This window comes from Sus scrofa, chromosome 5 (genome assembly GCF_000003025.6).
Source record: "Sus scrofa isolate TJ Tabasco breed Duroc chromosome 5, Sscrofa11.1, whole genome shotgun sequence".
Taxonomy (NCBI): Eukaryota; Metazoa; Chordata; class Mammalia; order Artiodactyla; family Suidae; genus Sus; species Sus scrofa.
In genome coordinates this window covers 155235-167435 of record NC_010447.5, presented here as the reverse complement: position 1 = coordinate 167435, position 12201 = coordinate 155235, and the positions used below count along the sequence as shown (strand labels likewise).

Below are 12201 nucleotides of genomic sequence, written 5' to 3'. Positions count from 1 at the left end.
ACAGCTCATGGCAACGCCGGATCCTTAACCCACTGAGCGAGGCCAGGGATTGAACCCGAAACCTCATGGTTCCTAGTTGGATTCGTTAACCACTGAGCCACAACCCAAACTCCTGAATCTGATTCTTTGGCTCTTCCTTCTCACCTGTGAGCCAGCCTGCATACTTCTAATCATTCCACCATTTGCTTAGACTTTCTAGAAAGGATTTCTGTTGAAGCACCTCAGAAAAACATGAATTATGAATAACTCTGATAGGTCATGAAGGCAGCTTCAGGGAGGAGTAGGAGTTTACCAGGCTGAGAAATGGCACAGGATTCCAGGTGGGAGCTTCAGAAAAGGCAGAGGCAAGGGTGTGGATGAGCCTGCCTCCTTTAAGAATGAAGAGTGAAGTTGGGGCCCAGGTTCTTGGAGAGGAGCAGAAGAAACTCAGAAAAGATCAGTTGGTCTGGAATGTGCCCAGCAGCTGTAGGTGGGCTGTCTGAAACACCCTGCAGAGCCCAGGCTGAGGAGGATCTGGTCTCAGAAAGTCTGGAGACATCTGTCTGGTCTGGCTGTGCCCTTGTGCATCCGAAACTGGCTGTTTATCACACGTTTCCCTTACATCCTGGGCACATGGCTAGACTACGTTTCCCAGCCTCCCTTGCAGTTTACATCTTGGCCAGTGGGATGTAGGAGGAAATGCCCCGTATCGTTACCAGGCCAGGTTCATAAAAGCCTCTCATGCATGGACCCTCTCTCTTTCTCCTCCATGTACCTACGGGATGTTGCTGTCCAATACAAAGTGGGAGCTCCCTGAGGAAGGCAGGACCTCTGACAGCCCAAGGCTTTGAATCATGGTCTGGAGCAAACTCTTCATCTCAGCCAACTGAACAAGTTAAACCTCTCTTGGGTTCAGCCAGAGATTTCAGGCTTTATCTGTTATGGCTGCTAGTGTTTCTTTGTGTTTTTTGCTTTTTAGGGCCACACCCGCAGCAAATGGAGGTTCCCAGGCTAGGGGTCTTGTTGGAGCTATAGCTGCCAGCCTACGCCACAGCCACAGCAACACTGGATCCTTAACCTGCTGAGCAAGGCCAGGGATCGAACCCACAACCTCATGGTTCCTAGTTGGATTCATTTCCACTGCACCATGATGGGAAATCCTTTTTTTTTTCTGTCCCCCCCACCACCACTTTTTAGGGCCACACCCATGACATGTGGCGGAATTGGAGCTGCAGCTGCTGGCCTATGCCACAGCCACAGCAACACCAGATCTGAGCTGTTTCTGTGACCTACACCATAGCTCACAGCAGTGCCAGATTCTTAACCCACTGAGTGAGGCCAGGGACTGAACCTGCATCCCCATGGATACCAGTCGGATTCGTTTCCGCCGAGCCCCAACGGGAACTCCCATGGCGGCTAGTCTTAACTAACGCATATCTGCACACGTGTGGGGTACAAGGATCTTATTCGGGCTTGGTGGGTGGTCACCAGAGGTTTATACCCTGGTTTAGCAGTGAGGTTTCCTCTCTTATTTCAACCAAGAACAAATCAGATAAAATAACTTTGAATTTTATCATTAATTAAAAGCCAGCTCGTTGGAATCTTTGCTCACTGTTCTCCCAGGGTTGGGTGAGCTCTGATGTCCCCCGGAACCCTACCAAACCCCAGACCCTTTCCCAGGGTAGATTACACAGGTGCCTGAGAGGCAGAGGTCTGTGAGGCTACTTTTGAGAGCCTGGGCAAGCTCTACTATGGAGGGTAACATTTTGTGAGCACAGATGTACTTTTATAAGCTTCTCACAGACTCAGAAAGGTTAGGAGCCTCTGTCCTGGGAATCTTCTCATGCTCTCAGTGTTCTAACAACCTTCAAAGCTATTATTAGGAGCCTAGATCTTTCTTTCAATTTATATTTTCAAGAGTCTATGAGGCATTTTCACACATACTTCTTAGAGTGTGTCAAACTCAGTATTTAAAAATCTTAATCACACAGTCATCAGAATATAAAATGTGAATTATTATCTTTGATCCCCCTAGCTTCCTGATTCTCCATTCCTTAGTTTAATCCCACCATTCCTCCCAGCTCCGCCTCACCACCACTGGCAGTACCCTCTGCTGGGTCGTCTTGCTTCTATCCTTACTGCACCCCACGTCATTCTGGTTAGCCAGAGTGATCCCGTTAAAATTTAGAGCAGATTATGTCACCCTCTGCTCAAACCCCGGTGGCTTTCCCCATCATTCGGAGAAGCCAGAGCCTGGCCTCTGAGGCCCATGCTGCCCCGCTCCACCTGTCTGTCCCCTCCTGCTCCTCCTCTGCCTTCACGCCAGGCGCAGGCCCTCTGGTTCTGGTTCTGTTTCTCCACCACAGCAGGATCCTGGCACCATGAAGCAATGGTTCTTTTTTTTTTTTTGGCTGCACACACGGCATGTGGAAGTCCCAGGTCAGGGATCGAATCCCCGCCACAGCAGCGACCTGAGCTGCTGCAGTGACAATGCCGGATTCCTAACTCACCATGCCCCAAGGTTCTTGCTGTCGTCTTAGCCAGGAATACACAAGGGTGACTGCTGTTGGTCACCTACTCGGACTGTGCCCTCAGCCCCTGTAGGTCTCAGTCAAATGGCCCCACTCAGGGAGGCCTGCCTTCGCCGACCTGTCTGAAGTTGGCACTTGCCCTCCACAGCCCCTCCCCTTACTCACTCTTTGCAGCACTTACTACCTCCTGACCTACCAGTAATTTTTACTCGTTCTTCCTGCTGATTGCTTCGTTACTAGACTCTAAGCCCCACAGGAGGGATCATTTATGCCAGTTTTGTTCACTGCAGTATCCCAGGATTTAGCACATTGTAGCACTCGGGAAGTTCTTGCTGAGTGGATTAATCGAAAGCCTCCAGGTTTCCCTGGCAGCCGCACCCTCCCCATCCATGCCTGAGGCACCTAGTGGTGAATTCCACGTGGGCAGGGGCAGGTAGTGCTCTGCTCACCGCTGAGTCCCCGACACAGAGCCAAGCGGATGGTGGGTGCCCCATAAACACGGGTTGGTAAGAAAAGAGAAACAGAAGCGTGTCTAATTCATGTCTGGTTCTCAGCACCCGGTGGAATACGGAGACCGGGATTCTCTCACGCACGCAAAGACAGTGAGCGAGTGCCTGCTTACACTTTACATCGTCCTTTTTTCGTTTACTTTTTTTTTTTTTTTTTTTTTTTTGTCTTTTTGCTATTTCTTGGGCCGCTCCCATGGCATATGGAGGTTCCCAGGCTAGGGGTCAAATCGGAGCTGTAGCCACTGGCCTACACCAGAGCCACAGCAACTCGGGATCCGAGACACGTCTGCAACCTACACCACAGCTCACGGCAACGCCGGATCGTTAATCCACTGAGCAATGGCAGGGACCGAACCCGCAACCTCATGGTTCGTAGTCGGATTCGTTAACCACTGCGCCATGACGGGAACTCCCACTTTTTTCGTTTACTTTTAATATTAGTTAAAAAGCTGACCCAAGGGAAGGCATGTCTGTTGCTCCAGATTATCCTGTGCACCTTCTCACAGACACAACCACCTGGCACCCAGACCTCAGGCCTGGGACTGCAGATTCTCCCGATGCTGAGGGCTTCCTCGGAGCTGTGCTCCAGCCAGGGTGGGGGGTGCAGAGGGCATGCGCAGGCACAGAGGCAGCTGGGCACCCCCCTCCAGCAGACACACAGAAGTGGCCCCAGGGAGCAGGTGAAGGTTCCGAAGTAAGAACTGATTCCAAATGCACATGTGGGTGTGGACAGCAGAGACCCACCTTTCCAAGCAGGCCAGAAGCCTCCGCAAATAGTCTCCCAGCCACAGCCCTGCCCTTGCCACTTTCCTGGCCTGAGCTGGAGCAGGGGGAGGCCCTCCTAGTTCCCAAACAAAACACACGTACTTAAGGGCTAAAATAGAATTATACAAACTTATTTTTATTAGCATCTAGCAAGAAAAAAAAAAAATCAAGATTCCCTCCCTGCTGCAGCCCGACTTCCACCACTGAGCCCTTGGGAGCAGCCCTGCCCAGGCAGCAGCTGCTACCAGAGGTGTCCTTGGAGCCTGGGCACCTGCGCACGGCCACCCCTGTGCCTGCGAGCTGACCACAGGCCCCTTCCTCCACGATGCGGGGCCAAAAGGGCATCTGGTGTTTCTCCAGCCCTCAGCTGTCAGCTTTGGGAACTTGGAAGAGATCGGCGAGGTCCAGCAGAGCCTGGCGGATGTGGTTCCCGAAGCGCTGGGCGTTCTGCGCAAGTCAAGAGCTCAGAGCAACTCCAGGCGAGCCTTGCCCCTCTGTCCCCACAAGCAAGCGCTCTTCCCCAGCCAGACAGGACCCTGGGGGAGCAGGGGAGACTCACCGTCTCTGAGCTTGAGAACTTGCTGGAGACGTGGAAGAAGATGGTGTTCTCGCCCGCGATCATGTAGGAGACCCCGTAGCCGTCATCGGCCACCTGGGGGCAGCACGAGCGGTGAAGAAAAGAGGTAAACCAGCCCTTGCGGATCTGACGGCCAAGCTGCTGTCATCCCTGCTCCGCCCGCAGGATTCACAGGAAGGGGCCTCCCCCAGGAAACGGTGCCGAAATGGAACAGCTCCGCCCCAGGCTGCAGACCAACCCCCCGCCCCCGGAGCCACGACCTCGAGTTCCCTCGGGGTGTGCAGGATCACTGCCTCTCTCCAGGGTCTCTGGCTCCCTGACAAACCAGCCCACTTGAGAGGGAGCACAAGGTCCTAGGCAAGGCCGCTCCAGCAGAGGTGGGGTTCCAGCTGCCTTTCATGCTGGGGTCAACAGGACCGTGTGTTTCCATGCAGGGCAGGTCCAGTTGTGCTCCTGCCTCTGGTCTAAGCTTGAGGCCCTGCGCTCTCTACTGAACCCTCCGGCCCCTGGCCCTGCCCGCTTGTCTGCTGTCCAGGGCACTTACAGGGCCAAAGCCGCCGCCGGCACCCAGGTGATTGGGGTACTTGTTTGGGTCAAACATGCGGATCTGGAATTGGGCAATCTGGCTGGTGGAGAGGCGCCAGGGTTCTGAGAGCACCTGCAACAGGGAGGCCCCAGCAGTCAGATGCCATGCGCTCTGCCCACACCTGCGGACAGGTGAGGCCCGAGCACCTGTGTGAGCCAGGCACCGTCCTGGCTGCGGATATGGAAGGGATGGAATGCAGGACCTCCCCGACTGCTGCCCCTGGTCCCCAAGGTCTGTTCTCACTGTCTCTGCGGCATCGGCACAAAGCCCTCAATCACGTGGCCTGCCAGCCCCCTCCCTTCCTGCTGTTCCTCAAACACCCACACCCCTGCTTCAGTGTCAGTGTCCAGGTCCTGGAGGTGCCGAACACGGATTCCCTTTAGCCTCTGCACCTCTCTCACGAGCACTGTCGCCACCTGACACGTCTGTCTGTCCAGCTGCTCTCACGAGGACACCAAGTCCATGGGGGGAGGCTCCTGCTTCATGCCAGGTCCGCAGGCCTGGGTGGGGTGTGCAGCGGGAAGGCTGGGCCCAGCCGTCCAGGGCAAGTGCGGGAACAGGCGGAGACCCGCGGGGAGCCGGCGTGAGGACACGCCCATCGACACTGACCTCAGCCAGGAAAGGGGAGCTGACCCCCAGGTACTTGGAGACCACGTAAAGGCAGAAGAGGTGCCTGTCGATCCCAGCCCCGGTCATGGCCAGGCGGTACATATTCTGGTGCTTCTGGGCAGCTTTCCGGAACAGATCTTGCAGGTCTGCTTTCTGGGGGCAGAAATGGAGCAGTGAAGAGCAGCCCTGACCCCCACGCCAGCAAAAGGCCGAGGGGTGCCCTCACCACAAGGCCGGGGGGCGCTCACCACGCGGCGCCCCTCCACCATGGCCTGAACGAAGGCTGTGGACTCGCGGGTGCAGGACCGCACGGTCTCTGTCCGTCCCTCCCGGAACATTCGAGTCATCGAGGCTTCATAGGTCAGGCAGAACTTGCCCCTGTCCTGGGGAACACAGAGGGGTGAATCTCCCAGGCGGCTCTGGGGCCACCCCACTGCTCAGCGGCCGGCTCCTACCCGGAAGTAGGCCAGCTGCAGGGCGATCTGCACGAAGGCGTCGGGGCTGGTGCGGCACTTCTTGATGAGGCCTTTGCCAAAGGGCAAGAACTGGAAGCAGTACAGCTCCACGTCGTCCGCCAGCGCCTTGGCCACCTGGTAGGAACTCTCAATGACCGCCTGGCACTGCCGAGACATGGAGAGGTCAGCTGGGGGCACAGCTCTCCAGCAAGAGCCCAGGGTCACATCTGTGAGGCCTGAAGGTGAGCAACGGATGAGGGCGAGGCTGGGCGGGCCGGGTGTTCAACGCCCTCAGGGGAGGAGACCGAGGACAGGCCGGGGGCCAGGGCGCAGGGCCAGGCTGGGCTGCGTGCGGGAGGGGGCGCCGAGAGATGCTCATGGACACGAGCTCACACCTCATGTCTCTCTCGAACCCTCAGATGACCCTGGGATCTCTGTTTTCCCTGGGGCCTGTCTGGACCGCGAGATACCGGTGACCCTTCCCGAGTGGGGCTGGGACAGAGAGGAAGGCACAGTGGGCTTGTCACTCCCACACGCCCACCCTCACCCCTTCTTGACTCACACACCTGCTCAGGAATGTCCCACTGCAGCCGCTGAGGGGGTGCCAGCATAGGGTTTGGTTTGCCCAGACAGTGCCCCGTCTCTGTGTAGCCCAGGTGGAAGGTATCCGTGCCCAGGACGAACTGCGGGGGGGGGAAGGTCCAGCTGAGAGGCCATCCGCGCCCCCCCCCCACCAGTGCCCCGCAGGACCCTCCCCGGGCCTCTTACCTCCCAGAGGTGCCCAATGATAGGGGCGTCTGCCCACGCATGCTCGGTGTTGAGGCCCAGCTGGCCATTCTTGAACGCGATGAGGGTGAAGGACTTGTCAAACCACCTGCAGGGAGGAGGTGGGCGGTGGCGCAGAGGCGGCGGAGGGGCCCGGAGGGGCCGTGCGGCAGCAGGCCCGGGGCAGCGGGTACCTGTTGTAGCAGTTGCCGTGCAGCAGGGCCTTGCCGTAGAGGCTGAGGCTGGCCTCGTCTTCCGGGTCATAGTGGTGAGACTCCTCGTCCAGAGCCACAAAGAAAGCAGCGCGCTCGATGGCATCCAGGGCAAACTTGTTCTTGCCAGAGCTGAAGAAGGCCTGGCGTGCCTGCGCCCACTCCACTCTGGGGGCACGAGGGCAGTGTGAGCAGTGGGGCCGCCGTGGGCACGAGGGTGCCTCCCAGCATCGGATGGGGTCTGGAGCTGGGGTGTGATGGGCTGTCCCCACCCTCCGCACACCCTCACCACCTGTCAGAGGTCACAGCAGCTAACCTGCTGCCGTTAGTTCCAGCACCCCTCACACCTGCAGGTCCCGGCTGACCCAGAGGACGCCGGGCCGGCACGACCCTCCCTCGGCCACGCCTCTGGCCTTGAGCTCCAGGGTGCCGGGTGGGCCCCAACGCCTCTCCTCAAGGCACCTGGGACATGGGCCTGGATGGTCCCTGTGGTGGGCCCACTACCTTCCCCCTGCAGTGAGGGCTGCCAGCTTTTCCTCCCCAGGCTGAGGTGGGGAGGGGTCGTCCAGAATCCTCTGGAACTGCAGCTCCAGCTCGCAAGGCTTGAGCAGTCGGGAGCCCTCGTAGAGCCACACCTTGAAGAAGCGGCCCTTGTGGTAGACGGCCACGTGCCTGCTGTCTGTGAGGTGCTGCAGTGTGTCTGGGACAGAGGCCAGGGGCTGGGCTGAGGCCGGGAGGCAGGGAGCACCTCCTGCCCCCTCCAGCCTCGGTCTGGGTGGCTAGGTGGACCCCCGCTCTGTCAGGCGTCTGCCTCGCCTTCCTTCCCCTGGGGTGGGTCTGCGGCACGAAGCCAGGCCCCATGCAGGGAGCTTCTGCATCTCTCATTTAAGGCCAACAAGAGTCCCTCGGAACATGTCGCAGAGGGAAACCAAAATTGCCGGAAATCACACAGACTGTCTGGCATCGGGAATGCAGGCTGCTGCTCTGGCGGCCCCTCCTCTGCCACAGGCCCCCGGAAGGGCAGCTCCCCTGCCCAGGGTGCCCTGCGGGGGAGGGGCCCCGCCCTGGGCCTCGCAGGGTCCCAGTCCCAGAACCGTGCCTAGAAACAGCAGGGGTCTGTCTCCGTCACACCCTGACCCTCTTTCAACGTCACAGGGCCCTGAGGACCGTGGAGACCGGGAGCGAGCACAGGCACCCGGCTGTGGCGGCCCACGGCTGGGAGGAGGGCTCCGTCCCGCGGCCAGTACCTGTGTCCTTCCCCGGGATCCGCGTGGTGTTGAACATCCGCTCCATCTGGTAGGAGCACATGGGCACGATGCCTAGAGCCATCACCTGGGAGGAAGGGCCAGCTCGGCTCAGACTCGGGCCTCCCCTCCCGGTCCCGCCCTCGGCCCGACCTGACTCACAGGCTTGATGTCCTCGCGGTCCAGTTTACGGCGATACATGATCATGGCGTGGACAGCGTTCCCCAGGCGGGCCGCCTGCACGTCTGTGCTCCTCATGAGCACCAGGTCCTGCCAGGAGGGGGCAGAGCCTGCAGGAGGCTGCAACAGGGGCGCACGGCGTCTCCTCCCCCCAGTCTGTCCTGCACGCCCCATGAGGGCGAAGAGCCAGAGATGAAATGCGTAACCGATCACATCATCCCCGCTCCAGCTTCAACCTGACCTGCTTTTCCAAACGCACTGTATTTGTTGGTGTTTTGTTTATTTTTCCACCACTACAAAACAGCCTAAAACCTCTGGTCTGGACTAGTTGTGTGCAGGTTTTTGGAGGAGGCAAAGATGAGCATGCTGCTTCCTCTGTGCGTCAGAAGTGGGAGAGGGCGGCAGGGAGGCCCAGCTGGCTGTGCACAGCCTTGCCCTGGGAGCAGAAGGGCCAGTCACATGGGGTGGGACCAACAGTGACCTCCTGAGTGCTAAGAAAAACAGTTCTGGCTCTGTAGAGGGACACAAAGGAAGACACGGTGAAGGAAGTTCCCTGGGGATGGCGTCAGGACAGCTGGGGAGCTGTGGCTGGAAAGCTGGTGAGGGAACCAAGGAAAGAAGTGACAGAGCCTGGGCTGGGCAGGGCAGTGAACCTCTGGGAGTGACAGTGTCAGCTATGGGGTCTCCTGGGCTCCCCAGACCTCCTTGGGCCTGTGAGCTGCTTCCTGACTATTCTTCCAGGACATGCCCCCACCCCCATCTTCCCTTTCCTCCCGGCTGCCCTCCAGAACCTCCACTAGCCCAAGGAAACCACGAGGGCTCTGGGTTGTCCTTCGGGTCCTTTGCCTGGAGACCAGAGCTGGGGACAGAGCTGAGCCCACAGGAGCCCGTGTGGCTCTGGCTCTTACCATGACGTAATAGTTGCTGTTCACCATGAGGGGGGTCCTGCCTCGAAGGTAGACGTACTCTTCCCACCAGTCACTCACCTGCGGGCAGGTGGGAGGTTAGAGCTGGGGTGCAAGATGGGGTGTGGGCAGCCAGGACACAGGGCAGGTGGAACTCACATAGTTAGTCGCCCACCATGACTTGAGTACCAGGTACTTCTGCAGCCTGGGGGCAGTCTTCTCCTGGAACTCCTTGGCCAGCATTTCCTTCCGGCTGTATTCCTCGTCATCCAGTAAGTGCTGCACAGATTCTAGGTACTATCCAACCAAGTCATTGTCAGTGCGAAGGCCCGTCAGCAGCAGTTGCCGCTGACCTCGCCTTCTTCCAGCCCCAGCCCCGTTGCTGCCTCCCAAGCCCACTCTTTCCTTATGTTCGGACAAGCCCTCTGAGTCCAGCCTGCCCTGCCCACTGGGAGGCCTGACCCAGGCCCTCACCCGATGAATCGTGGCTGGCACGCTGGGCACAGGAAGCTTGGGCAGAGATGTCTGGAAACTGTAGAGCATGGGCCGCCGGCTGGACAGAAGGCGGACACAGATCTGGGGGTACACAGCAGGGGATGTTGAGGCAGAAGCCGGGGGAAAGAATGGAAACTAGCAAAGGAGGAGCTGTCCCAGCCCCTTGGAACCAGGATCACCCCGGCTCCAGCGTCAACGTGACTTGCTTTTCCAAATGCACTGTATTTGTTGGTGTTTTGGAACCAACACCAGTGCCCCGCTTGGCTGTCCCCTCCAGCTCAGAACCCAAAGCGAGGCCCCAGGGTCTCCAACCAGATGCCTGAACCCCTTTCACCAGCTTCTGCTCACAGCCCAGACTTTGGTGACGCGGCTGCTCTGGCCGTGCATCTCAAACATCCAACCGTGGTAGGAAAGCAGCAGTTTCAAGGTTTGGCGGAAGAAGAAGATGCCTATCATCCAGACCCCCGTGGAGACGACAGCCATGCTGAGAAGTGCCCGGGTCTGTGGGGTCCAGTAGGGGCCATATCTGTCAGAGAAGGGGGGAGGATTGCAGGGGGCCCTTCGAGGCCAGCCTCAGGAAAACTCTGACTGTCCGGTCCTGATGCATGTGAGCCAGCCTGGGGCAGAGGCACCAAAGGTGGACCTCCTCCCCGGACATGCTTACATCTGAGCATCTGAGAGTGCGTCACTCACGACGTTACAGAAGTGAGGGCCGAGATGGCTGCCCCAGCCCCATGATCTCCAGTGGCTACTGTCCTCTATCTGCCCAGCTCAGGAACTCAGCCTGGGAGCCCGCCCAGCCCTCTCTCACCGCCCCACTTTTTACCTCTCAGGAAGACATCTCTGGATGTGATTGACCAGCCCCATGGAGATGTCCACGTTGTAGTAGGAGGAACCCGCTGTTGCCGAGGCAACAACCAGCCAGCTGGTGGGGCTGCCAGGGTACACCCCCCTGAGGATGCCATTCTGTGGGGCAAAAACGGGCATGCTCCCAGAGCGAGAAGCACTGGGGTAAGCAGTGCCTATGTGGTCTTTGTTTTTACTCCTCTTTCATGTCTGGTGTCCCCCCCACACCTGCAGCACCTGATCACTGTGCCCCAGGCCCCTCCCTGCATACGCCTCTCCTCTCCACACGTTGAGCACCCCTCTGGTGTCTGCACTGCTGGAGCGTGGTTTCAGATCTACCAACCCAGGTGGGAGTGGAGGACCTTGACAATGGGCAGCAGCTGACACCTGGCCTCTTCCTCCCTGAAAGGCTCTATTCTGCACCTGCTGGGAGGAGGCGATCAGAACCACCTGCACCCACCTTGATGCGAATCAGACGTTTCTTCCAGGAATTGATCCCGGACAGGTAGATATGTTTCAGGGCCTCCCGGCTGAGCCTGAAGTCGACCCCTTCTGGGGTCACTGTGAATTGGAAGGCCACAGCCTGGTGCGCTTCCGCCATCCTGGGGGTTGGTCAGCACCTGGGAGGCGGCAGGACCGCGCACGGGCAGAGGCTCAGCCGCCCGCGCCGAGGCTCCGCCCCCCGCCATTGCCCCCCCCCCCCCCGCCGCCTGCGGGTCCGGGGGCCTTCCCGGCCCCGCAACCGCCTCAGATCGTCGCGCGAAGGCGCAGAGGTCGGGGGGCTTGAAAACGTCAGGCGCTCCAACCACAGGGAAAGGCTGCCGAAGTCGGTCTGGTGGGGAGGCGGGATCTCAGCAACCCCGGCCCTGCCGCCTGGGGCCCTGGCACCCCGGCACCTTCCGCGACACCCCCACCCCACCGCCTTGCCGGCCCAGGTCTTTGCCACCCTCCAGCTTCACTCACAGAAGGGCTTTGCTCCCGTCCGCTTGTGGGGCCAGTTGCTCTGGCCGTGTCCCCACGTCCTTCAAGCCCGGCCACCTAAGTCCCGCCCTCGCCGGGAACCCGACACACACTCCCAAATTTGGGGTGAGAGAACAGATGGGGGGCGGCAGCCAGAATCTACCCGCCTCTCTGTGGCGAGAATCAGGCGTGGCGGGGGGCAGTTCCTCCAAGCCGAAGACTGTTCAGAGGTCTGGGAGCTGGGGGTGGGGGGGGCAGTGGGTCTCACGTGAGGATGGTGGCATTAGAGCTAAAAATAGCCTAATGTAGGGAAAAGGTCGTCAGTGTGTCAGCTGTGCCTCCTGTTCCCTGATCTCCAGCGCCCCGGCTGGGCAGCGCCACCCCGGGGCCCTCTCTGTACCCCATTACTCCCCAGAGCCCCCCACCCAAGTCCTCAGAACGACTTCTAAGCTGCAGCAGGGACCAGGGAGAGCAGGCAGGGGCTCCAACTGGCAGGATAGATCCCTAGACACTTTCAAGCCCAGATCGTCCAACGGCCGTGCTTTTCAGGAGGGAAGTTGAGGCTCTGCACAGTGGTCACTGT

The 12201-nt window shown here is 59.2% G+C and overlaps 1 protein-coding gene across 2 annotated transcripts; it reads right to left on the bottom strand.

The window, feature by feature from the left end:
- CPT1B (carnitine palmitoyltransferase 1B) lies at positions 3900-11884 on the bottom strand. Of its 2 annotated transcripts, XM_021091195.1 has the most exons (19): positions 11622-11884; positions 11119-11278; positions 10639-10778; positions 10161-10338; positions 9792-9893; positions 9477-9614; positions 9321-9398; positions 8395-8502; positions 8236-8320; positions 7493-7688; positions 6971-7156; positions 6780-6885; positions 6578-6694; positions 6012-6176; positions 5805-5939; positions 5557-5709; positions 4906-5019; positions 4344-4436; positions 3900-4231 (listed from the first exon to the last, which is right to left on the bottom strand). In XM_021091195.1, exons 2-19 carry the CDS (start codon positions 11257-11259, stop codon positions 4148-4150), a joined length of 2319 nt encoding a protein of 772 aa, XP_020946854.1. In that variant the 5' UTR covers positions 11260-11278; positions 11622-11884; the 3' UTR covers positions 3900-4147.

Bases quoted from the DNA above. Each gene is read 5' to 3' on its own strand.
- CPT1B (XM_021091195.1), bottom strand. From the start codon at position 11,259: ATGGCGGAAGCGCACCAGGCTGTGGCCTTCCAATTCACAGTGACCCCA. The intron at 8,321-8,394 runs GTGAGTCAGGTC...CCTTCCTCCCAG, and splicing joins ACCGCGAGGACATCAAGCCT to GTGATGGCTCTAGGCATCGT. The intron at 4,232-4,343 runs GTGAGTCTCCCC...TGACTTGCGCAG, and splicing joins AGTTCTCAAGCTCAGAGACG to AACGCCCAGCGCTTCGGGAA.